Here is a 27899-nt window from a genome sequence, read left to right as displayed (position 1 = left end):
CATTCGAACAGAAGGCCCGATCGCCCACACGTGCACCACGTTACTTTGTAGTGACATATGGTATGTAAACAATGGCAAATTAGTCACAAGTGACAGTAAAATTAAGCACAACACATGCATGTTTACTATAGGAGAAGCCTCATTCATATTCTTCTTTATATTGGATATGGGATTAGAAGACATACAGGGGCTGCGTCATATAGGTTGCTGTGAAAATCCTGTGTTTACAGTTAGGGTCACTGACCTATGAAGATATTACATTAGGAAATATCTAGGTAATGCCTCCCCAATGACATCATCAATGGGAGGAGGGTCCCATAGTACAAGCTGATGTCATCCCCAAGGCTTACACCATGAGTAAGGAGATTGTGAGACCACCATGCAGCTCTAGGAGACACACTTATATAGTTCACACGTATTACCTGAGCATTGTTGAATGGCAGCAGCTCAGTGGTGATACGGGACCTCAGAGGCCAGGACTTTGCCCGGTCCATGACTGATGGTATACAACCTCTACTAACAGCTTGCCATAAGGATTAGTGACGTTCTTGCAGCTGTCAGGTTAGGTCATAGCGAGAGACGATCAAGTGCGACATTTGGTGACCTACAGGGGGCAGTCATTATGTGGGGTAAATCAATAAATAATGATGAAATAATCCTGTCCATGGTTTACAGGGACAAACTGGGTATTAGTGATTTTTATTAGAGCTGCAAATCCTGGAGGCCACTAGGCCCCATCAATTCAGCTTTAGCTTTGGCTGTCCAAGCATGATGGGAGTTGTAGTTTTGTAACAACTGAAGAGTCAAGGTTCCCTACCCCTGCCATTGACTATAACACTACAAAGTATAATTTGCATCCAGACTAATACTTAGGGCCCTATTCCACGGGACGATTATTGTTCGCATAATCGTTAACGATAAACAATCCAAACGACGCTATTGCGTTCGTCACTACTGCGACGACGTCTTATTCAATGCAAACGATTTGCGAACGAGCAACGATAAAATAGGTCCAGGTCTTATTAAACAATCAACGATTTCTCGTCTGGTCGTTAATTGTTAACTACTATTCAACCGAACGATTATCGTTTAGATTCGAACAACTTAACGATAATCTAAGGGCCCTAAGGGAGTCTGAACTCCCACCAACTTTTGGTGGGTCAAACTAATTTTTTTTTTTTTTTTTTTTTAAATGCCCATTTAAGTATAGATGCCCTTTCAAGGGACCCCATCCAGATAGATAGATAGACAGATAGATACAGTAGATAGATAAAAAAAAAAAATCAGTAATTTTCCATTTAAACCTCTGCCTATTCTAGGTGTAAGAGTCCAGTGGGCGGTCATAATTAGTGATTGACAGTTACCTTTGAATGCACACTCGCATTGAATAGGCTGTCAATGAGTAATAAGACCTCCCACTGGACTCCTTAGCCCAGAACAAGCAGATGAATTAATGTGTTTTTCATCTACCCTAACAGATTATCTTCCCTGAATTATCACAACGCACAAAACAAACAGTGTAAAGGCGGCCCAGCTCCGCTACATCCTCTGTATCCTGGCCTCACGCACACGGGCCCATGTTGTTCTAACATCAAAGACATACATCTGCCAACACAGCGGCATGCCAGCTCCGTCACACGCTCTGGATTGGGAGCGATCACTGTTGACTCATTACTGATTCAGCCTCAGGAGCCGAGTCCAGCTATAGAGAGTGGACACGCAAAAAAAGAACAACGTCTCCATGCGGAGGCCACCACCACCTGCTTATCATCTAGGTTATGTAACAGTATGGATGATGAGGGCAGTGATCTAGGAGTAGTATTACAGGATGGTAGGAACAGCGAGCTAGGCTGCCAGGAGTGGAATGCTGTATATAGATGGATCATACTAACAGGGGATCAGTCATATAAACATGCTGACAAAGTGCCACATAATAGCAAACGTGACTATATGTGATGCATTACCGGGCCTGTCTGTCCAGGATACTGATCATTACCATAGAATGTGCCAAATAGGTGACTATACAGAACTCCATGAAGTGGGCACATACATTCAATGGGTTCACACTACATTTTTGCAATCCACTTTTTTCATCTGTTTAAAAAAAAAAAAAAAAAAACACGGATAAAAAACGGATGCATGTGTGTGCATCCATTTTGATCCGTTTTTTCATTGACTTCCATTTAAAAAAAACGATCAAAACGTACACAAAAAACACAGCCATAAACATAAACATAGTCATAAACAAACATTTTTGTGTCCAGTAAAAAAAAAAAAAAAAAAAACAATCGTTTTTCAATAATAGAAGTCAATGGAAAAACAGATCAAAATGAATGCACACAAATGCATCCGTTTTTTACCTCTGTTTTTCATCATTTTTTATTTTTTTGCAAAAAACTGATGAAGAAAACGGATTGCAAAAAACGTAGTGTGAACCCAGGCTATCATAGAAGGCTATCATAGAAGTAACTTTATAAGAACAAGAGATGAGCGAACTTCAAGCATTCGACACTTGATTACCGCTAACTAAAGAAGTTGGATGCAGTCCTAAAAAGCATAGAAACAGCCTATGGCTGGGTTCACATTGTGTAAAAACAACGGCCGTTATTTGTGAAGTAATGGCTGTTGTTATGAAATATGGCCGTTGTTTTAACACAGTGTGAACCTGTGATCCATGTTTTCCAGGCAGTCTTTGACCTGCATCCGACTTTTTTTAGCCACTGGTAATCAAGTGTTGAATGCTCGAGGTTCACTTATCTCTAAGGCTGGGTTCACACTACATTTTTGCAATCCATTTTGTTCATCCGTTTTTTTGCAAAAAAAAATGCATGTGCATGTGTGTGCATCCGTTTTGATCCGTTTTTCTATTTACTTCCATTATAAAAAATAAAAAAAAAACACGGATCAAAGCGGATGGTTTTTTTTAACATACACAAAAACATTTTTTTGTGTTCGTTAAAAAAAACGCATCCGTTCTGATTCGTTTTTTATAATGGAATTCAATGGAAAAACCGATCAAAACGGATGCACACACATGTATCCGTTTCCTCCATCTGTTTTTCATCCTGTTTGCAAAAAAATGGAAGAAAAAAAACGGATTGCAAAAGCGTAGTGTGAACCCAGCCTAAGCCAAATCCCTACAGTCTGATCCATTTCTTGCAATTCAGTGTTTCCCCAATTTTTGATTCCCCCCCCCCCCCCAGTTGTTGCAAAACTACAACTCCCAATGTGCCACGGGTGTGAGAACCATGCGGATTGTAGTTTGAAAACAGCAGGAAAGCCACCTGTTGGAGACCACCATCTGGGGTTGTAAGAGCATGGTGAGAGTTGTGGTTTTGCAACAGCTGCTAGGCCACAGGATAAAAAGCACTCATCTAGGGTTGTAGGGCATGATGGGAGTTGTAGTTTTACAGTGTCTGGATCCCAAATGTGGATTTGGCTACACAAGTGGCAAAAACTAGAGGAGCTTATATGAAATTATTTTGTATTCCATAGCCTAGGATAGTGTTCTCCAACCAGGGGGTCTCCAGTAGTTGCAAAACTACAACCCCCAATATACTAGAAATCTGAGAGATCACTAATATAGGGTTGTAGGGCATGATAGAAGTTGTAGTTTAGCAACAGCTGGAAAGCCACAGGTGAGAGATCACAAATCTAAGGTTCTACAGCATGCTGGGAGTTATAGTTTTGCAATAACTGTATAGCTGCAGATTACAGGTTGCTGACGTAAGGTTGTAAGGCATGATGGGAGATGTAGTTTTATAACAGATTACAAACCACTAGCCTAGACATGTACTTCTTGTAAGGCAGGGGGTAGGGAACCTTGGTTCTCCAGCTGTTGCAAAACTACAACTCCCATCATGCCTGGACAGCCAAAGCTTTAGCTTTGGCTGTCCAGGCATGATGAGAGTTGTAGTTTTGCAACAGCTGGAGAGCCATGGTACCCTACCCCTGGTTGGAAGGCATGATAGGGGCCGTACTTTTTGAACAGCTGAATGGAGAACCCTGTTGCCGTTGCCAAGTCGCCATAAACGTTACCCCCTTTTTCATCGCTCAACAATGCAGTCCTATGTAAATCACCCACTATCCTCCACAATATTATACATAGTATGGGGGAGATTTATCAAACACGGTGTAAAGTGAAACTGTCTCAGTCGCCCCTAGCAACCAATCAGATTCCACCTTTCATTTTCCAAACAGTCTGTGAGGAAAGAAAGGTGGAATCTGATTGGTTGCTAGGGGCAACTGAGCCAGTTTCACTTTACACCATGTTTGATAAATCTCCCCCCTATGTATCGGCCCATTGTAAAATACACTGACGTGAGGAAATCTGACCTAATTTTTGCTGTCAGTGAATGTGTAGATGCTTGTCAACAAGGCCACCTAGGTGTTTTCAAGTGAGAGCAAGACTACCGGGCCTCCATCAGTGTGAAGCCCTCCCCCCTTCTGCATTTATCACGCCTTCAGAGACAGGATGAGGGAAGACCCCCTTCCTGTCAATAGCTCTGAGGGGAGATAAGGAAGAGCTCAGTGCATGCTTATTCCATATCCAAATGTTTCCTGTGTGGCAGCTCTTCTGCAGGCATGCCCCCACCACTCCCTGCCTGCTGCCACTGCTGCCGTCTCTTCCTAAACCCTTTACATTAAGTCATCAGGAAATTAGATGGGATTTGCCGTCTGACCTTCCGCTGCCTCCCACCTCTAAACCTGGGGATCTGCTGCTTTTGACGCAGCGAGATGAGGCTTGGAGCTCTTTACAATGGCTGAGTGCTGGAGACTTGGCTGTCAGCTCTTGCTATTCCGGGGATGGGGAGATTATATCGAGCTAGGGCTAAATCCGTTTATACTCCCTCGCAATGGGAAGACAAGCTCAGTTCTGTGCGTCACATCAGGCTTCATATGTTGCGTATAAATGAGATATATAGGGCAAGCATATTGGCTCCGATTTACTGAGACTGTCTAATAGTGACGGTGCAAAGGCTAAAGGCCCTATTCCACGGAAAGATCATCGTCCGACAATCGTCCAGTGGAATAGAAGGCAACGTTCAGCCGACATCGTTCATGTCAGCTGATCGTTGCTGTCGTTTGTTTTTCAACCATGTTGAAAGACAAACGACTGTGATAGCAGCGATCTGCTGCCGCCACCCCTCAGAACAGGAGCGGCGGCAGCAGACTGTCACTATCCCCTATGGGCTGCCCAGAAGATCTAGAGATCACCCGGACAGCCCCCCCCCCCACGCCTAATCCTGCACTCACCCGCTCGCTGCTGCCGCGTGTAATAGCGGGGAACGAAGATCAAACGAGTGCTGACAGCGCTCGTTTGCTCCTCACAGTCGGCCCGTGGAATAGGGCCTTAAGGGTGCTATTACAAAGATGGATGAAGGCCCAATCAATTTTGTAAATGAGCTCTCGTTAACTGGGCCTATTACACGGCCTGATAATAGTTTAGCAAGAGCTGCATGGACATCGTTAGAGATGTCTGTGCAGCCCTTACCCAAACATGTGTCCCGGCACCTCGCGCTGCAGCTTCAGAGTGGCCTGTCTGAGCTGACAGGCTGATCAGCCAATCACTGCCCTGGAACACAGTGGCCAATGATTGGCTGAGCAGCCTGTCAGCTCAGACAGACCGCTTTGAAGCTGCAGAGCATGGTGCTGGGATGCATGCAGAGCGCAGGAGAAGACCAGACACATGGATAGGTAATGTATAAACTGTTTGTTCAGTCGTCAGCTGTCAGCCACGCATCGCTATTACACGTACTGAAGCACGGTTGGTAGCGGATGATTTTAGGTCTGGACCTAAAGAAACGATCAGCTGATGATCGTTTCCTCAGCTGATCGTTGTCTCTATTACGCGGAATGATAACTGGCTGAATCGGTCAAATATCGCTCCATGTAATAAGGCCCTAAGGACTATGTTCACACACAGGACTTGGACTGGTTTAAAGCTCAAAACATGGACTAAAAAAGGCTTTTTTTAAAAATGATAAATGTAAAGACGATAGGTAACTCACATTTAGTTTTACAACCTTAAAGGGGTTAACTAGGACTAGAAAAAGCACTGACACTTTTTTAAAAAACAAAAACAGCAACACCCCCTTGCAATTCAGTTCTATTCACTTCAATGGAACAGAGCTGCAAAACCGCACCAAAACTAAGGACAGGAGAGGTGCTATTTCTGGAGGAAAGCAGCCATGGGTTTATAAACCTGGATAACCCCTTTAAGGCTGGGTTCACATTGCGTTTTTGCAGTCCGTTGATCATGTTTTCGTGTATGTTAATGTAACCATTTAAAAATGGATACGTTAAGCATTTATTCTCTCCCTTTTGAGGCTATGTTCACACTGCGTATGAATCCGTCCGTAGTGCGAACCGCGAATATACGTACGTAGGTTTGTGGTTGATGCGTTCGCTTGAAAGTATACGATATACGCCCGCACAGTGCACACTACGTATGAGCTTATGGCCGGATCGTATACGGCGCCGTGAAAAATGAACAAGACCATTGTTTGAGGACGGAAATGTTGAAACTCACGGCCGTGGATTTCCATGCGGTCCCGTACGGAGTACTTATTTCAGCCAAATTGAACTTGATTTTTCGACCCAAAAGGTTCTGTGTGGTTTACGGGGCTGGGCGAAGATTCCCAAGTAAATGACCTGCCTCAGATCGCTTCGAAACAAGCTAGGGAAGCATAACTCTACTACGGGCGCATGTTCGCGGTGCGTATGCATCCGTCCGCATGTCTATTTTTCCCACGCCCGTAGTTTCAGCCGCACATGTACGGCGGCGTACGATCTACGGACGGATTCATACGCAGTGTGAACATAGCCTAAATCAGTTATCAATCCCATGATGCATCACTGCACAGTATCACATGGACATTGCAGCTAGTACCATCTCTGTCTGCCCTAAGAACAGTGTGTGTAATCCTCAGCAATAGGCATAAAGTCACAGAAGCTGAACCGCCATCACATCCATTATAACTGTGTGAATGGTGGCGTAGTGGAGCTGTGACTTTTAGAGTTAGTTTCCCCCCACCAATATTAATTGCAGGCTTCCCTTCTCAGCCATGTGTATTCTTCCTACTACTCGTTACAGACAATGCACAGTATATATTTAGGCCACCTTTAAGTACAATGCCCCTTTAATTAGGAGGAAAAGTTGCAAATAATAGGCTTCCAGCGTGTTACATGACTAATGAATGAGGACAGAATCGGCGCAGTGATGTAACCCACAGACTGTAAACATGATGACAGCAACTTTGAAGTACAAATTTTGATCAAATGAAAGCCCCAAGGGCTCGTCCAGAAAAAAAAATACTCTCATTGCGTTCCAAAGCTCAACGCGAGAAGAACAATAGGAAAATTGTGCAAGCGGAAAAGAAAGAATATGAAAGGAAGTCATCCCTGTCTCGTGACATGTGCACTGTCTGCGTTCACAGCAACACATGGGCTCCGGGAGAAGCCATCCTATAGGAGGGAAGTGATAGAGAGTTTTTTGATCACTATCACCTTTTAAAGGGGTACTCCGGCGAAGATCTTCTTTCAAATCAACTTTTTTTCAGAAAGTTATATAGTTTAATAATTTACTTCTATTTAAAAATCTCCAGTCTTCCAGTACTTATCAGCTGCTGTATGTCCTGCAGGAAGTGGTGTATTTTTTCCCAGTCTGACACAGTGCTCTCTGCTGCCTCCTCTGTCCAGAGCAGGAAAGATTTTCTATGGGGATTTTCTACTGCTCTTTTCAGTTCCTGACATGGACAGAGGTGGCAGAAGAGAGCACTGTGTCAAACAGTGACATACAGCAGCTGATAAGTACTGGTAGACTGGAGATTTTTAAATAGAAGTAAATTACAAATCTATATGGCTTTCTGACACTAGTTAATTTGAAAGAAAAAGTTTTTCGCCGGAGTACCCCTCAAGTATTCTGTGTTCTCCAAGTGACAACCTTTGGTGCACTAGGCTGGAGAGCTTCTAAAATCGTTTATTGGACATGTGTCAGCCAAAACCTCCATTTTAGTGGGATCGGCTAATCATACCTATCATATGTATGGGGGCCTACCGTCTCTTCCCCAATGGCAGATGATAGGAGAAATAGGATAGGATACATTGGATGCCAATTCTGAGAAGGTGGCTGGTAGTGCCTGTCTTCCATCTTCCTATTAATACACATTATGTAAAGGGGGACTGGGAAAGTAGCTGTTAGCCGAATGAGTGTTCACCAACAGCTTAAAGGGATTATCTCAAGATTCAAAAGTTGTCTCCTATCCGCAGGATAGGTGACAATTAGTGGGTTCCAACCACTAGGACTCCCTTCAATCCTGAGCAATGAGGACCCCTCTCCTCCAAATAGATGTAGCGGCAGGGCACATACATGCGCCATTTGTTTTCTATGGGGCCTCGGCTCCAAACATTGCTGGGCATTGAACTCTGCTTTGTTTGTATGTCCTCTGGAGAAAGAATGGAGTGCCAGCTGTGCGTTTACGTTGCATTCAGACTCCACCAATCAGCTAGTGATCCCCTATAATGCGGATAAGGGATACCCATGGATCCTGGGAGTCTAGACTGGTTTCACGACTAATGGGACCTCTTAAAAGGACACTTTAAGTGGATTGTATTTCTAAAAGGTGACATTATATATATATATATATATATATATATATATACATACATACATATATCTTAGATTAATGTCAGCCAAACACAACAATTATAGGGGGACTGGCAAACCACCTTATGTGTATGGCAGATGTCATGAGAGAGAAGCTGGGCCTTGTTCACTGGAGATATAAGCCACCGTCTAGGGTGTCTGGCAGCAGCTTACTCCAATTCCCCCTTACAGAACACACGTCTAGTCTAGTATGCAAGTGCATGGGGAGGCAGAAAGGAGACGGCTTAAGTGTATGGTCAACTTCAGACAAGTTCAAAAGTGTTTGCTGACGTAAGCCAACCCCACCTGATGTGGTCACCAATTCTCAAGAGAGCGTACGCACTGCCAGTATTGGGAAAGCAATGAATGAGACAGAACTATAGAAATACTGAGAGATTATTTCATCTCAACATGAGGCACTAGATAGCTTAAAGGGGTACTAAGGTATCTAAGGGGAGAACTTAAAGGGAGTAAAACACTGTTTCAAATCATCTAAATTACTTCAAATTAAAAATCTCAAGTCTTCCAGTACTTATCAGCTGCTGTAAGCCCCACAGGAAGTGGTGTATTCTTTCCAATCTGACACAGTGCTCTCTGCTGCCCCCTCTGTCCAAGTCAGGAACTGTCCAGAGAAAACCTCTCCTGATCTCGACAGTTCCTGACAGGGACAGACGGAATGATCAAACCTCAAGTGACAAGCGTTACACCCGCTTATGTTCCCACCCGGGTCACTTATCACCCTCACATCCTTAACATTAAAATATGATCATCCGGAGTCTCCCTAAGACTTATCCCTGGGTGTGCCGAGTCCCATAAAATGTCACTTGTCTGATTTAGGGTGAAAAATTGGAACGCGATGACATGATCCTCTCTCATTTCCTGGTCTGTGTAGAGTGTAACATCTGGCGCCGCCGTCACCGAGATTATGCAACACCCAGCCGGGCGAGCAGATGTGCTTAGCAATCCCTGGAATAATCTAGTCTCCGAAGGCAAATGAGATGAGTGCTTCACATAGAAGCGGAGCACACCATACTGCTTGGCCGTTTAACCCCGGCCGCTGACGACAAGAGCTGCGAAAAAAGTGAAAGAGGATATCTGTGTGCGTCATCTGAAGGTGAACTACAACTCCCAGGAGACACTGACGGCTTCCTGGCAGCCACTAGGCAAATTATGAAACTGCAGTTTAGCAAAAACAGAGAAGTCATAGGTTTTCCCGACACCTGCGTTGTTTTCAGATCCCAGCGGAGAGAAGGAGGATAAAGGGAAGACTTTTCCTTCTTCCTTCTCAGCGACATGTAAAGAGTGCAGGCTTCTATTCACACTGGCGTCATGGTGCCGTAATGGATCTGACCGGTCCAAATGTATTCTGAGAGGCCTCACTGGACCAGACAAGATTCCTGTATATCTAGTGACAAAATTCAAAAAGGGAGGAAGTCTTCCAGTATTTATCAGTTGCTGTATGTCCTGCAGGAAGTAGCATTCTTTCCAGTCTAGAGCAGCAGAGGTTTTCTATGGGGATTTGCTACTGCTCTAAACAGTTCCTGACATGGACAGAGGTGGCAGCAAAGAGCACTGTGTCAGACTGGAAAGAATACATCACATCCTGCAGGACATACAGCAGCTGATAAGTACTGGACAAAATCAAATCAACTGGTGCCAGAGATTTGTAATTTACTTCTAGTAAATTGTCACTGGCTGAATGTGTCAGCTGCAATTCATGTTTTAAACTATTAAACCCATTATAGCTGTTAGGGCAAGGAGACACAGGGTGACTTTCATATATCCAGCTGTGCTTCCAGAACAAGTGGTGCAAGTGTCAAACAGGTTTACCTAAGCCCCTGAAGTGCTGAGGTCTGGAACACCTTCTTGCTTCCCTTCCCATCCCCACATGAATGACAACCAGCTAGACGCCAAACCCTGTTTCCATATTCCTGCACTCTGCATACAAATAGCAGGAGCAAGATTTATAAACAGGGCTGGATGTCAATCAATGAGTGATAGGGATGGGAGGGGGAGAGAGGAGGCATTCTAGCTTGCAGCATTTCTTGGACACTTTGCACTAGAGAATAAGAGGAATTTTCTACATTCTGGAAGCTCAGACGGATATATGAAAGGTACCATGTGTCTTCTTACCCTAACAACTATATGAGTCTCAGCAGTAACTGCACCTCAGTCTCATTTAATAAATAGGACTATGCTGGGGGACTAAGCACAGGTACAAATTAAAGTGGTGGCACTCCTTATATTCTTCAGTCAGCCGATTGACAGGGGAGCTGGAAGTCAACCTGGACCCCTTCTGATCAAATACCAATAACCCATCTAATGGACAGATCATCAAGTCCTAGAAAACATTTTGTTGCTTATACAAATTTACCCAATATATCTATATACGAAGTAGGTGTATGTAAGTTGTAAAAGACTAAAAGAAACAATATTTGTATCATGGTTAGCGCTGAGGAAATATACACTAGAAATGCTGTATTTCTCACCATATGGTAGTTGACCATTTCCTGGAGACTATCCCCAAATTTGTCCAGACACTCCTGAACAAAAAAAAAAAAAAACAACATCAGTTCAAATAAATATCCCAAGAAAAAAAAATTGAAGAGGTTGCCCAGGAAAAAACAACATTTGTTTAAGGGCTGGGGGTTGTACAAAAATACTATACTCGCCTCCACCAGTGTCTGCCCACACAGCCAATGAGTGACTGATGCTGCTGTGGCCACTCATTGGCTGAGCAGGCAGGTCCTGTGGGGTTGGGATGGCGTGCAACAAGGAAAAAGTAGAGACCAATGAAGGGGAAGAAATTATAGGCGCAGCAGCTATGGGAGGTGAGTATAGCTTAATATTTTATACAACCACCATCCCTCGTAAAAATGTTGCTTTTGTCCAGACAGCCCCTTTATGACTTAAAGGAGAAGTCCAGTAAAATGTTTTATTAAAGTATTGTATTGCCCCCCAAAAGTTATACAAATCCCCAATATACACGGGAAATGCACATAAAGAGCTTTTTTCCCTGCACTTACTACTGCATCAAGGCTTCACTTCCTGGATAACATGGTGACGTCACTTCCTAGATAACATAAAGATGTCACTTCCTGGATAACATGGTGATGTCACTTCCTGGATAACATGAAGATGTCACTTCCTGGATAACATGAAGATGTCCCTTCCTGGATAACATGAAGATGTCACTTCCTGGATAACATGAAGATGTCACTTCCTGGATAACATGGTGATGTCACGCCCCGACTCCCAGAGCTGTGTGGGCTGTGGCTGCTGGAGAGGATGATGGCAGGGGGACACTGAGGGACACAGGGCACTGGAGGGACACTGAGCATCCCCCTGCCATCATCCTCAGCCACAGCCCGCACAGCTCTGGGAATCGGGTCGTGACATCACCATGTTATCCAGGAAGTGACATCACCATGTTATCCAGGAAGTGACATCACCATGTTATCCAGGAAGTGACATCACCATGTTATCCAGGAAGTGACATCGCCATGTTATCCAGGAAGTGAAGCCTTGATGCACTAGTAAGTGCAGGGAAAAAGCACTTCATAAGCATTTCACGTAATAAGTGTATATTGGTGATTTGTATAACTTTTGGGGACAATACAATACTTTAACAAAAATTTTCACCGGACTTCTCCTCTAAAGGCAAAGTACTCCCAATCACTTAGTGTTATCCAGTCTTCTCTATTTGACTGCATGATAGTCCTGGGGCATGGAAAAAGCTAAATCCATACATACATTTATATTGTGTAACTTAGAGATAACATAAAAGGCAGCGCATTAATAGAATCCCTCCACAAAAAAACAGCAGAACCTACCGAGATCATCTCATCTTTCTTGCACTGTTGGGACAAGTCTCGGATGCCACTTACAAAGTGCTTATTGGTTGTAAGGTAGACTTTACCAGCTTCTAGCATGCCACTGCATAGTTTCACCAACTAGAAGAAAAGAAAGGAAACGTGAGAGCAAAGTACAAGAAATGTGACTGAGAACTTCTATTATATCCTCTGTAAAAATCCCAAGGTTGTTAATCATCAGGATGGGATGGGGGGGTTTGAAGCGTGCTGCTATGCACTTCTCTTGGATCATGACATGTCAAAAAGTTGTTTCTAAACGACAGTGACATTTTAAAGTGGTACCTCTGGGGTACAGATTTGTAAAATACTTATATTTAAAAAATCTCCAGTCCTCCAGTACTTATCATCTGCTGTATGTCCTGCAAGAAGTGGTGTATTATTTACAGTCTGACACAGTGCTCTCTGCTGCCATCTCTGTCCATGACAGGAAAGGTTTTCTATGGGCAGTTGCTACTGCTCTGGACAGTTCCTGACACGGACAGAGGTGGCAGCAGAGGGCACTGTGTCAGGCTGGAAAGAATACACCACTTCCAGCAGGACATACAGCAGCTGGTAAGTAATGGAAAACTTCAAATTTTTAAATAGAAGCAATTCACAAATCTATATAACTTTCTGACACCAGTTGATGTAAAAAAAAGTTTTTCTCTGGAGTAAACCTTCTAGGGCAGGCAGTAATACTAGACCCCTCTTGGGGACTATACAAAACTCAGAGGGGTCTCTATAACACCATCAGGAATAGTCCCTTCACTTTGTCTTATACAGATAGTGGTGATTTAGGTGTAAACTGAGTTTTCTCTGATTCCGGCCAAGGACGGCACTCACTTTACAATCCAGAAAAACTTTCCTCCTGCTGATGACCACATGATCCCACTGCTGTACCTGTATGATATGCCTGAATATGGATGGGTTTTTTTTCAATTGTTTCTGGCTTCCATTGCTACGTCTATGAGCATGTAGAGTATATAGTATAGAGATATCTGAAAGTTTCACAGTGGCTCTCACCCTTCTCCTTGAAACAAGAGTAAGGGTACGTTCACACTTACCGGATCCGCAGCCGATTTTCTGCTGCGGATCTGCAGCAGACTTCACTTAAATAACTGAACACAGCATCAAATCTGCACCATCAAGTCTGCTGCGGATCTGCTGCAGATTTGCTGCGGATCCTGTAAGTGTGAATGCACCCTAAAGATAATAGTTGGGGGAGAAATCTCCATACACAGAACATCTAACGTGTGTAGACCTACTCTCCCAGGTCCCCATGGTTCCTTCTAAAAAGCAAATACATCCACTTGGAAGTTGTATGAACGCAGTGGGATCTGGACCAAAGCTCCTGCCAGTTCCGACTCCTAATGAATATAGTTTTATTGGCCGGCATTCGCACACATAGACGCGGCTCTGTTTATCTCCCCTTGTGTTTGTGTGTGAGACAGTAAATGTGGGTGTCTTGTGTGCAGACACGGGGACGGCTTCCTTGTCATCTGGCGTCCAGACGGGCAGTGGGTCAGGCCAGAGCCAGGATACGTGGATACACAGAGAAGTCGGGATACTCATAGGCCGGGAATGCTCTCTCAGCACAACGTCTTACATGCTCTACAGATCTTTGGAAAACATTTTAAGGAATGTTTCCAGCTCACTGCTTGCAGATGTTGAGTCGGCCACCTGTCAGTGTTAACGCTGCCTCTGCGCTGGGGTCGTAGGGGGCAGCGGCGAGGTTGGTCACTGGTGTGCTGTCATGTGTCGGGCAATGGCTAAAAGGAGTCTGGATGTGTGTGACAATGGTGACCCTGAGGTGCCGCCAGCGCACTCCATATTCCTCACCTTGTCAAGTTTGGCTTCAATCTCTACCACATCTGTTTCCACCTCATCTATTGCTGCCCTGTAGGGAAAAAAGAATGGAGACGCTGGTTAATGTGCTCGCTCGGAGAATGCAGGCACTTATACAAGGACAGCTATCGTTATGCCACTTATATAAAACCTTAAAGTGATACTGTCACCCCCTATGGATATGTGCATCTCTCAGCACTATCTAGAAGCTTATGTGCCGCACACTTCATACTTACCTGTATAAAACATGGCTTTGTTGTGTTTCTGGTCAAAACTGCTTTTTATCATTGGTGGACAGTGTCATGTGGGCGGGGATTAGCAGCCCTACCTTCTCGCCTATGTCGGCGTTGTAGTCCCCACCCCCTAAGTGACATCATTTAAATGGGCAACTCCTACTGCCATGGAGGCCGGGATTAATCTTCTGCGGCGCAGGAGTGGTCGGGCAGGGACGTTGCTGTATCCTTACTTGCTCTTACCGCGCCTGCAGCACAGAAGATGAATGCCGGCCTCCACTGCTGTAGGAGTAGCCCATTCCAATGATGTCACAGAGGAGGCGGGGACTATGGCGCCAATGTAGGCGGGAATAAGGGAGGCTGTAAAGCTGTAAAGCCCTGCCCAGATGACACTGTCCACATCAGAAAGACAATAAATATTTTATTCAGGTAAATATGAATTGTGCAGCAAGTAAATTTCTAAATGGTGCTGAAAACGCACATATAGAGTTTGAGGGGGGGGGGGGGGCGGCAGCAACATCACTTTAAAGGTGCAATAAAAGTGGATTTCAACCCATGATTTAACATTGTTCACACATTCATATGGGATAATAATGTTATCCTATTTATTTAGAGAGATATTATCAGTTTAAAATCGGTGATGGCAGCCATTTTCTTAGTGATAACAGGAAGTGCAGTATCGGTTGATATTTTAAGGGGTACTCTGTGGGGGGGGGGATTAATCTGGTTTCAGAAAGTTATGCAGATTTATAAATTATTTCTATTTTAAAAACTGCAGTAAGTGGTGTATTCTTTTCAGTCTGACACAGGGCTCTCTGCTGCCACCTCTGTCCACTTCTGGTACTGTCCAAAGCAGGAGAAGTTTTCTATAGGGGTTTGCTACTCCTCTTGACAGTTCCTGACATGGAAGTTATTTTAAATTATACATACACCTTTCATTTACCAGTTGATTGGAATTATGGGAGAACCCCTTTAAATTAGATTGCAAAACTGTCAGACTGTTATGAACTAAACATACTGACAAAAAAAAAGAAAATTCAATATGGCAGATTTTTTTTTGTTGTTATGCAAACACAAAATGGGCACTCCAACAACACAGAAAAATGTCAATATCCCCAGGATAAAACATAACTAACAAACATTAGCTATTGAAAATCAATGCAATGCATTAGGATCCATTACACGACAGCTGCGTCACACCCATCCTGGACCCCTCAAACATGGCAGCCGTGACTTTGGCATACACAGGGTTATATAGATACCACAGCTACTACATGATGAGTGATCACCTAGCTCTCCCACACCCCTGATCCTCCTAGTAATACACCCCACCTGCCCATACTGGTATATAGGTTTGCTTTACATTCGGGTGACTGGTTGAGAAAGCATATGAGGAGACTTGTATCTCATATCCAGTTCTGCACTATTCACCCTGTATACCACAGACTATAGTCACCTCCCTCCCCATTGTACATCTCCTGTAGTGAGGACTATAACACAATAGAATGAGATGGCCGTTCTAGAATGGGTCGTCCGCTCAGCACTCTGTATGACACCAAGCACTTGGCTTATGCAGGCACCGCTCCATCCTGCTGACTCAAACAAAGGACAGATTCGCTGCTCTTTGTTATCATCACAAAGACACGTTTCGTAACCAGAAAGAATTCAATGCTGTCACGAGACCCTCCAGGAGAGAGGGAGAGACCACCATCAAATCCACGCAGAGAGCTGCATCCACTAGACAGGTGACTGGTTATGAAGCCTATCATAACCTCAATGACCGAAAACCTTTACATTTACAATTCCTCCAAGGAATGGCCATGGAATCCCACTGTAACCAGTATCATTCACTTTAAGAGCCCAGCTGCAGTACCAGAAACAACCTGTAACAGAGGGGGCACTGTTTCTGGAGGAAAGCAGCCACCTTTATGTTGAACAACCCCTATATATAGTCCCTAGAGAGGTTTCCCAAGATTAAAGGAGTAGTCTGGAAATCTTTTTTTCGAATCAACTGATGTCAAAAAGATATACAGATTTTTAATTTACTTCTATTTAAAAATGTCCAGTCTTCTAGTACTTATCAGCTGCTGTATGTAATGCAGGAAGTGGTGTATTCTTTCCAGTCTTACACAGTGCTCTCTGCTGCCACCTCTGTCCATGACAGGCACTGTCCAGAGCAGTAGCAAATCCTCATAGAAAACCTCTCCTGCTCTGGACAGTTCTTGTCTCAGACAGAGGTGGAAGCAGAGAGCACTGAAAAAAAAAATAAAACACTTCCTGCAGGACATACAGCAGCTGATAGGTATGGAAAAACTGGAGATTTTTAAATAGAAGTAAATTAGGAATCTATATAACTTTAAAAGAAAAAGATATTCGCTGGAGTACCCCTTTAAAGCTATCTCTATGACCTATAAATAGCTGACTGATCACGAGAACGAAGGTCAATTGATTCCAAATGAATGGAGTAGCGACGTCCATTCATTCATTCTTTATGGGGCTTTTGGACATTGAGAACCCACTGAAGCTCCATGCTAATGATATCTTATACACACTCATTTCTATATTCTCCTAAGGGCTTATGCAAGAACAGAAAAAAGCTCTAATTTTTCCTATGGAAAAAGACCGTATATTCCCCTGAGGAAGTCTGTGGACCGTATCCCGTATCCTCCCTGCCTTATTACTTCTTCAGTGACCCATGTCGGCATTTGATCGTTTTCATTCATTTATTCCTTTTTTGTTCTTTTTCTATATTGGTCATTTATTTATTGCTGGGGTTGCACTGTACTTTATCATATGGATTTGCACTCTCTGGCTATCAAGGCTGTTTACTTTCCTATACTGCGTTTTGTTACATTTGTACAGGGCTGCTATCTAGGGAGTCGCTATACCCAGCATCCCTGTGGAATCGTGTATTTTAAGTGTTTTTAATCCCAAGTGGGCCAGTTGTTTTGGTGTTCTGGTACCTGTGTTATATGTATTGGGCCAGTCTTGCCTCCATAACATAAGCTCTTTTTCCTTTGTGTGTGTGTGTGTGTGTGTGTGTGTTGCACTTAGGTTATGTTTGTGCACCCAGTGATACATGTTGTGCAGCCGGGCACGTCCAGCCTTTCTTCTGAGATTATAGTTTTCCCCATTCAGTTCCTACGAACAAAATTGCTTATAACTTACCAGGTCTTGTCATCATACATAACTGCCTGATAAAGAGACCTGGGTAATCTTAAAATTTATCTGTTTTCTTTTTCAGTTAGTCAATGCTACATTTCTACTTGTTAAAGGGGTACGCTGGCAAAAAAACAAATCAAGTCAACTGATGCCAGAAAATGATGTAGATTTTTAATTTACTGCCATTTAAAAATCTCAAGTCCAGTACTTATCAGCTGCTGTATGTCCTTCAGGAAGTGGTGTATTCTTTCCAGTCTGACACAGTGCTCTCTGCTGCCACCTCTGACCATGTCAGAAACTGTCCAGAGCAGGAGATGTTTTCTATGGGGATTTGCCACTTCTCTGGACAGTTCCTGACATGGACAGAGGTGGCAGCAGAGAGCACTGTGTCAGACTGGAGAGGATACACCACTTCCTGCAGGACATACAGCAGCTGATTATTGGAAGACTTGAGATTTTTAAATAGAAGCAAAATTACAAATCTATATAACTTTCTGACACCAGTTGTTTTGAAAGAAAAACATTTTGCCAGAGTCCCCCTTTAAGAAAGGTATCATGTCCTTGAAACTACCTAATGCTACTGACGGGTATTGCACATATAAAAAAGACAATAAAATGCTATTGTGCTATTGATCAGACTAATGTCCAGACACTGTCCTGCAGTAATGTCTGGAGACAACAAGCTTCCACATCAATACTGAAGGGCAAAAGAGGTCTCACGATCCCCAGCTGCCACCCGAAACCTACGTACAACAATAACATGACCCTGTGCCAGGGACTGGAGCTGCTGACAGAGGGATGAGAACTTTCCTGTTTCCTCCACAAACATTTGAGGCTATTCTTGCCGTAGACATGTGCCCATCCCATTCCGGCATAGCAGAAAACCACGTAAATCCTCCCGCTCTCTGCTTCCTCGTCCTCCTCTTTTTTTTTTTTTTTTTTTTTTAATCCGTCCTCAATCACTTATTGATCCGCCTCTCTCCTAAGTGCATGCCTTGCAGTTGGGGCCAGAACCATCCTAGAATTGTGTGTTTCGCGTTAGTCTCTAAAAGCTTCCATACAGGACAGCCATTCGTGTTCTCTCTCAGGGTATATTCACACTGAGGAATAGGCGAGTATTCAGGGAGGAATTAAAAGAGGAAAATTTTCTGCTTGAAATTCTTAGCCTACTCATCTCTGGCAGAATAGGAGCGGAATGCAGGCAGATTTTCAAGCAGAATCCAAGCCCAATTGACTTCTATAGGATGCCTCTAGCAGAATCCGCCCAAAGATTTAACATGTTCTTCAAACGGAAATCAGATCCGCGGCGGAATTTTCAATACGGACATTCCGCCGTGTGAACAACAGTGCAGAAATCCTGCGAAAAACAATGGGACTATACTAAGTTCATATTTTACGGGTGGAATTTGAAGCAGAATCCGCTGCAAATTTGCAGCGGATTCCGGGCATGTTCTTTAGAGTGAACATACCCTCAGTCTGTTTTAAATACTTGTATTTTAGGTGGCCACTTTGTAAAAAAAAAAAAAATTTTAAATCTAGTAAAAAAAAAAAATCTGCTACATGGGTAACAATCACTGGCTTTCTATGGGTACAATTACACAGAACTATAATCGGCCGAATCAGCCCTATCCGGCCGATTATTGTTCCATGTATTAAACATAATGATCAGCCGATGACAACGAGGTTAGGTTTGGGCCTATAATTGTCAGGCGCCGACTGCGCATCGCTACGTGTAATAGCGGTGTGTGGCCGGCAGCTGACAATTTGCAAAGTGAATACATTAACTATCCATGGTCCAGGGCTCCTCCTGCGCTCTGCTTCTCCGGGTCCCGCGTGCTGGAGCTTCAGAGCTGACAGGCCGCTCAGCCAATCACAGGCAGGGACTGCCACGGCCAGTGATTGGCTGAGTGGCCTGTCAGCTAAGACAGGCTACTCTGAAGCTGCAGCCCGCAGGACCTGGGGAGAAGCGGACCGCAAGAGGAGCCCTGGACCATGGATAGGTAATGTATGCCGTTTAAAGGGCTGAAAGGACATTGGTAACGATGGTTAACATTGGTTAAACGATTAACGGGCCGTGTAATAGACCTAGTAAATGAACGCCGATCTAGCAGATCAGCGCTTGTTTACAGTTATTATCGGGTCCCCATCGGCCCATGTAATAGGACCCTCTTCCTGCACCAGGAACAGCAAGCTAAACCGCTAACACTCCGCCTAGAGAAGAGTAGTAAAACTTCTTGTTTGCGCTCCTGCCATTTGCATCCATTTGTTAGCACACCAAGTCAGATGTAATTGACCGCTCTCAGACGGACTTAGTCACGTAACATTACCCTGGAGGCCGAGAGCTGCTAACTCATCTGCAGTCAGGGTACTCTAAATTGATCTGCAAAGTCTTTGCTGGAGCACTTATCCTACATGCCGCCTAGATGTAAACTCCGGCGCATTTCAATGCCAACAGGAAGCAGAAACCACAATGAAGGCTTTAGTATTTGACATGCAAAAAGATTATGGCCACTGTGAGAGTGCACCATCACGCAACCCTCTCTATATCTATCTATATAATCCTGAACCGAAATAGTGATGGATCACCATAGTGTCGGTATCTATAGGAACTTTGGGGAAGATTTATCAAACATGGTGTAAAGTAAAACTGGCTCAGTCGCCCCTAGCAACCAATCAGATTCCCCCTTTTATTTTCCAAAGTCTGTGAGGAATGAAAGGTGGAATCTGATTGGTTGCCCCTAGCAACCAATCAGATTCAACTTTTCATTCCTCACAGACTCTTTGGGAAATGAAAAGTTGAATCTGATTGGTTGCTAGGGGCAACTGAGCCAGTTTTACTTTACACCATGTTTGATAATTCTTCCCCTTAGTCAGTGACTTGCTGATTCGGCTGGTCTTGAGTTTCAAAATTTTTTTAATTTATTGTGACGCTTTAATTCACATCCATTAACACAGGGAATTTTTTTTCGTAAATTTTTCGTAAACCAAACCTGTACAACAGGTCCAAGTAGGTGTATCAATTATATCAAATTGCAGTCTTATTACATGCTGCACAATAATAGAGCACTATAGCACTGTCTGACCATTGGCTAATTACATAGACTACATAGAACAAGGTTATGGGGGAATTTATAAACAAGGCCATAAACTGTCCGAAAGGAGTCGTCCCATCTAGACAATCCCTTTCTAGGTGTCCTACCTGTGCTAAAGAATAAATAAAATGAAAATACTTAAAGGAATATTGTCACCCCTTTGCATATGCGGAGTTCTTAGCACTATTCTTAACCTTTTATTGTCGACATTTTATATCTTACCATTTAAAGGATTTCTTTGTGGTCTCTCCCCTCAAAAATGCATGTTATTGTTTGTGGACAGTGCCATAGGGGTGGGGCTTAGTGGCAGTGGAACCCCATATCTCCGCCCCCAATTTGGCGCTGTAGGCCCCATGGAAATGGGTTGACAATATGACTTCAAAGAATCTTCTAGATGGTCATGTAGGTTTTTTTTGTTTTACTGATATTGATCAGGTTTCCACTAGGGTATTAGGACATAATAAACTGAGTAGTTGCTTTGGCCTGCCCTCTATGAGCCACCAGGGAGTCACAATTAGCTTCAATTTAATCCATCCATGTAGTTTTAATTGGTCACTTGTAATACTAAATTCCTCCTGTAGTGGCCACTGCAGAGAAAATAGCAACCTGCAGTATCAGCCAGATAAGGTTTTCATCTTTAATTTTTTTTTCTTTTCCTCCCAGCTACCCGATTCTATCTATCTATGCCATCTACCATTTATCTGCCCTTGTCTCCTAACTTGAACAGGAAGTGAGACGCTTCCCAACACTTCACTCTTTTGCCCTTCCTTTTCCTCACTACCCATGATGCACTGCTGTTTGCAGGGATTGCTGGACTGCTTATTGACTAGCAGGGATTTCTGTGCAGTCTCTCAGCAGTTGTACCTGTGCAATGAGTGAGAGAGCTGGGAGAGTGCGCAGAGGGTGTCAGGGTCTGTCACAACTTTCTACATTCTGTCTCATTCTAGCAGTTGCTAGAGACAGATTTGCCTGGGTGATGGGCAGTGGATCACATGCTGTATTCAATTGGGAAAAGTTACTTCAAATGACAATGACCATTAAAAACCAAATTGTGATGGTGCAAAAAGGCTAACCGTCAGCTGATCACAACATAAATATCGTTTCAGAGGATTTTACTGCATAAAAACGGCTAATAGTTTAAATAGGAGACGAATAAGGTGAACAGGGTACTTTATGTCAGTGATCACAATGCAGGGTAAAAATCAGGCGATGTCTTCTGATTATGGGAAACAAGAATTATCGGCCCCCATAATCACTCGTCTCTCATCTGATTGTCGGATTAGGTCCTTATCACGTATTTTCCTATTTGCTTTTTAAACCAGAAATACATTGCAGCATGTGAAGTTGAGCACGGCTCTATGGTGACCTACTTTATATAGAACTGTGCCTTTAATAAGATCTAGAACCTTAATTACAATTCCTTTTATATTCCCCGTCTGTCTCCATCAGGCATTAATTAATATCATTATCTTGCTGTATTCATTGTATTTGCACACAAGCTGGGATTTCAGCTCTGCAGAAGATCCTAAGGCTTTTACATGATTTGTCCCAGTGTGGAAAATTATTTTACTGCCTCGACGGCAAAGATCCTGAAACGTGGAAGAAAAGAGGGCACTTTCTAAAGCTTCGGCTGTAATCTGCAGGGAGCAGGTATTCAAATCTTCTGCAGCGCCACCACAGGTGAAAGGAGGTATTACCACTTAAATGACTATTTTGTCTATGTAGTATGTGGATGTTCTAGAGTTGGAGACACTCTTTGTACTTTCTGTCTTGAATGGTTCTTCTTCCCCCTATTACCTCAATGTAACGTAATTATAAAATCATGTTTTCCTTCCAAGCATTACAGAGGCCAGGCTCCTCAACTCCTCTCTGCTGAGCCTTGTAGGTCAGTCAGCAGGGAGGAGTGGGGGAGGGAGGAGGTATGCATGCTACAGTTAAGCACCACCTACTTGACACTTGAGCTCTGAGAATGATACACAGAGGAAAGATTGCTCAGTCACGCCCCCTGTCAAGTGTCTTAAAGGGGTACTCCAGCGAAAAGAATTTTTAAAAAATCCACTGGTATCAGAAAGTGCCAGAGATTTGTAATTTACTACTATAAAAAAAATACCTTGTCTTCCAGTACTTATCAGCTTCTGTGTGTCCTGCAGGAAGTGGTGTATTCTTACCAGTCTGACACGGTGCTCTTTGCTGCCACCTCGGTCTGTGTCAGGAACGGTCAACAGCAGTAGCAAATACCCATAGAAAACCTCTCCTGCTCTCCAGACATGAAAGAATATACCACTTCCTGCAGGACATACAGCAGCTGATAAGAACTGGAAGACTTGAGATTTTTTTTTTTTTTTCAATTAAAGTAAATTACAAATCAGATTTTTTTTTACTGGAGTACCCCTTTAATAAAAGTCATATAGGCTAGGTTTTTGGGGAGCATTTGCAATAGTAAATCTACCTCAATTTAATTAAAAACATCAGCTAAGGAAATCTTTTTTTTCTTGCAGGAGGCTCTCTTTCTTGGGAATATCCTTATCCACGTAATTTGGGATGCCTGTCATTCTGCCAGCTTTCCCTGAACTTTCGCCTGTCTGGGCCTTGTTCCTTTCCAAGAATTTACTTCTCCTTAGCGTAAAAGGCATCCGGGCCTCATTCCTGCAATAGATGCAGATGTCAGGGGAGAGATTATCGACTGGGAACCCTCTATGCCATAAAACACATTTGTTCTCATCATTCCATCCTATTTAACTCTTTCTTGGAACTCTTTGTATTTTTCACAGATTTTTTTTTTTTTTTGCCGACATCTTATTAGAGTAAAGATATTACAAGCAGCTTAACAAAGAGAAAAATCTTTACAATCTGCTGAACAGACTTTATGGAGTCAGAGAAGGCAGGCACCCAAGGAGATCAATAGTGTTTCGCATAAGGAAAAACATTTAAAGGGAACCTGTCACCATGAAAATGCTACCTAAGCTATCAGCATCATGTTATAGAGCAGGTAGAACTGAGCGGATTGATATATATCTTTATGAGAAAAATATTCAGTATAACTTGTAATTTATGGATTGAAATCTCTGCTAAAGAGTCCTGTCCATTGAGTGACACGCCCACTGGACTCCTAAACACAGAATGAGCAGGGAGTTTAATCAACAAGTTACAAGTTATACAGAATCTTTTCCCACAAAGATATATATCAATCTGCTCAGCTCTTCCTGCTCTATAACATGACGGTGATAGATTAGATAGCATTTTCTTGGTGACAGTTTCCCTTTAAGGCTGTGAGTGAGGCGGACATTGCCAATCTGTATCCTCTGGTGTTGCATGGCGTCAAAAATATTGGTTCTAACCAAGAGAAACAGTTCATTCGCTGTCCAGGCAGCACAATGTGAATTGTAATTTTGCAGCAGCTGGAGGGTCACCCCTGTCCCAAGCCAACAAGAGTAATTTCTATAATACGGACAGAAAGTGAAGACGCCACATACAAGATGCACTTTACTACTTAGATGCCGACTAAAAAGAAACCCTCAGAGCCAGCATGGGAAGTGATAGTCTGCAGGTAGACTTGTTCTACAAGTTATTTAAGATCATCCAGATACTTCCATCAGTTACCGCTCACAATGAGGCCTTTGTATGCACAAATTGCCGGTTATAGGTCTACAAATGACGGATTTGTTCTGGTTTGTCACTTTTATTAGGCAACCTGTATCGCAGACTCAAGCCCCATGCATAACATGGACAACTTGTACAGTCTATCTACAGATCAAAAGTCCTGGCCCCCTCCGGCCTGTTTGTGGCAGATGCAGGTGGTCAGGAAGCCAAATTTACAAAAAAAAAAAAAAAAAAAAAAAAAAAGAATGGGCTTGTTAAGTCCCAGTGACTTGGCTGTTTTATGCCTCCTGACCACCTCCAGCTGCCGGTGAGCCCTCGATCTTCAGATAGGTGCAGGTCTCAGAGACACCCAGGTATCAGATGTTTACGGCTTAGTCTGTGGATTTACCAGAAAGGCCCTAAATTGGAAAACCCCTTTAAGTATTTTAAATATGGACCCTAATAGGAAGCTGACACCCCTGCAACATCTATGTATATACACATTCCATACAAACATATACAGTGTTACCTTGGTTTAAGAGTAACTTGGTTTAAGAGCGTTTTGATATAAGACCTCACAGTTTTTCAAAATTATGACTTGGTTTAAGAGCATTGCTTTGGTTTAAGAGCTCCCTGTACTGTGGGAGCGCGCATGGAGGAGGGGCATGGTCTGCATAGTGGGGTCTACAGCCCTGTACTCAGACCCAGAAGGTCTTCCTCACCTTCCAAATCATACCAGATCCACTTCAGGCTGGGGCTTACATCAGGGGACAGGACTGTGGAGGTAATCTCTCCATAGCTGTAACCCCTCTCTCCACAGACAGAGAGAGCTGCTATACTGTGCCCACATATGTCCTGCTCATTCCTCCATGCTCCCTGCAGTCTCTGTCTGCCCTTGTGTTTCCCATCCTCTCCATTACTGTACAGTAACTTATAATATCACATATTCTGCTGTTTCTGAATGTTTGTTTCATTAATTTTACATGTTATTCAGAATAATAAATCAATATTTTTGGAGTGTGGAACCAATTGTCTGAATTTCTGTGATTTCTTATTCGAAAATTTGCTTTGGTTTAAGAGTGGATTTGGATTACAAGCGCGGTCCCGGAACGAATTATGCTCGTAATCCAAGGCACCACTGTACATTATTCTTCACAGGAGATTATATACTATATATATATTATACACACACACACACACACACACATTCCCCACGTACATATGTACTATTTCTTATCAAATATATATATTATATATATACACACACACACACACACACATATGCACACATTCCACACAAACCTATACATTGTTCTCTATAGGACATACACACGCATTAAATATATAATATTATATACACATACACACACACACATACACATCCCAGATGTACATATACATCTTTCCTCTTAGGGTTATACACACACATACATACACACACATCTATTTCTCATAGCATATATATATATATATATATATATATATATATATATATATACACATTCCACATAAACATATATATTATTGCTTATAGGATATGTCAGCTACCTAGGTGCTATCCACACAATATGCTGAAATATACACATAAACAAGTCCATAGGACATAATAGACCTTATTTATTTCGCAACAGTGTCTTTTTGGCATATCTGTAAAATTATGTTATATATAAAGATATTTAGGATAATAGTCTTTGTCCCGTGTTGGTCCAGAATCAGTGAGAGGTGTCGGGGTGACGTCCATTTTCCGCACTGGAGGAGGATGGTAAATGAATTTCAGCCTAGTGTTTAGCAGCATGTCTATGAAACCTGCCAATTACACATGGGGACGGGTGAGCGGAGATAAAAGGCGACTCGGTCATGGAGGGCCAGGGCGCAGGTGCAGCTGGCAGGCAGAGAGGGATTAGACGGGAAAGTGGGCAAACAGAGCAGCAAAGGATCCTTGTGCAGCCTGCAAATTCATCATGGGAAAACCCATCAGAAATGAGCAGGTTTCACCCTGGAGGATGCAGACAGCTGATTACACCCGCCGTGTGATGTCATCGCTGCCGTTCCTGGTCACATGACTGTGGACGTGAGCGGCATACATGGTATACGGGACTGGCTGAAAATAGTAACAGCTGCATCCATTTATAGAACAGGACACAGAATCATCCATAGCACAGCAATACGGAAATATAGTATAGGATGAAATATCTGCCCCTGCCCCCAAACTAATCCATCTAAAGCCGACTATAACATTTTACAGGAAGGCGCATGAGATTTATGGATTTAAAATAACTGGATGTGACAAATTCAATTTTGTATACTCAAAAATTTATTTATTTATTTAAAGAAAAATATTTTGGGTTTTGGATTTAGGCTGTGCTCACACTACGTTTTTGCAATCCGTTTTTGTTTGTGCAAAAACGGATGGACAAGTAGGTGCATTTGGGTGCATTCGTTTTCCATTGACTTCCATTATAAAAAAACAAGCGGATCAAAACGCATCAGTTTATTTAACGTACACCAAAACGCCGCTGACCTTATTTTTGTGTGTGTTAAAAAGACGGATGCGTTTTGATCTGTTTTTTCATTGACTTTCATTATAAGCTACGTTTTTATAATGGAAGTCAATGGAAAAATGAAGGGAACCAAAGGCATGAGTTTTTCCATCCGTAAAATATTGCCAAAAAAAATACCGTAGGTACTTTAAGACTGTAAGACGGACATTTTTCAGTGCATCCGTTTTCTACATGTTTTGCAAAAAGCGGATGGGAAAAAAAAAACGGATTGCACAACGTAGTGTGGACCCAGCCTTTTAAGATTGTTTTTTTTTAGAAATTGTTTAAACTTTAATTTTAAAGTTCTCCAACCATTGACTGAACAAACAATTGGCCAACAGTGAATGTCTACCTTTAGTTATTAGATTGACTCAACAATGAACTGTACGTGCGTGCCTCTGTATTAAGTTTTCTAATGTTTCCATTATCTCCGTTCACCATTATAAACTTACCACCCAGCTTCAATGTCCTATATACCCCCCCTACACGTTACCCCCACTGACCTCCGACAATTCTTGGCAGTAAATCATTATGGTGGAAAGCCTGGAATGAATCTGTGTTAAATGTTTCCTCTCTTGAGTAGTTTCCTCCCTCTCCGTGTTAGTTTAACATTGCTTTTTTTATTATTATATTATGACATATTCCAGGACCACCTGGCAAACAGGAATGCAAGCAAGATGAGAAAAATGCATGGGTCCTATGCTTTCCAGATGATACAATTCATACATATTAAGATTAAGCTATGTACTTAGTCAGAATCAGGGAGGTTTAATGTAAAACCAACGCACGATGACTCAATGGAACATTTTCAGAGCTTCTGTGATAAAGATGTCTCCAAAACATAAAAAGGCACGGCTCTATAACTCAATCAATGAAGATCCAGGTCGTGGACTCGTACTTATGCTGCCTAAAAGGAGGTTTTATGGGACTTTATCAATAGGCCATCAAGA

General features: G+C 42.8%; 1 protein-coding gene across 6 annotated transcripts in view; it reads right to left on the bottom strand.

The window, feature by feature from the left end:
• ACAP3 (ArfGAP with coiled-coil, ankyrin repeat and PH domains 3) overlaps nucleotides 1-27899 on the bottom strand; it is a 129982-nt gene that overhangs the window by 59801 nt on the left and 42282 nt on the right. For 5 of the 6 annotated variants that reach the window (XM_069948760.1, XM_069948763.1, XM_069948764.1 and 2 more), the window contains exons 2-4: nucleotides 14338-14395; nucleotides 12481-12600; nucleotides 11137-11190 (exon numbers count right to left, since the gene is read on the bottom strand). In XM_069948760.1, the coding sequence (XP_069804861.1) occupies nucleotides 11137-11190; nucleotides 12481-12600; nucleotides 14338-14395 (232 nt within the window). Of the gene's footprint in view, nucleotides 1-422; nucleotides 507-11136; nucleotides 11191-12480; nucleotides 12601-14337; nucleotides 14396-27899 lie in introns of those variants that run through there. The other variant, XM_069948766.1, reaches the window with a different exon arrangement.

This window comes from Dendropsophus ebraccatus, chromosome 12 (assembly GCF_027789765.1).
Source record: "Dendropsophus ebraccatus isolate aDenEbr1 chromosome 12, aDenEbr1.pat, whole genome shotgun sequence".
Taxonomy (NCBI): domain Eukaryota; kingdom Metazoa; phylum Chordata; class Amphibia; order Anura; family Hylidae; genus Dendropsophus; species Dendropsophus ebraccatus.
This window is presented reverse-complemented; position numbering and strand designations above follow the sequence as displayed.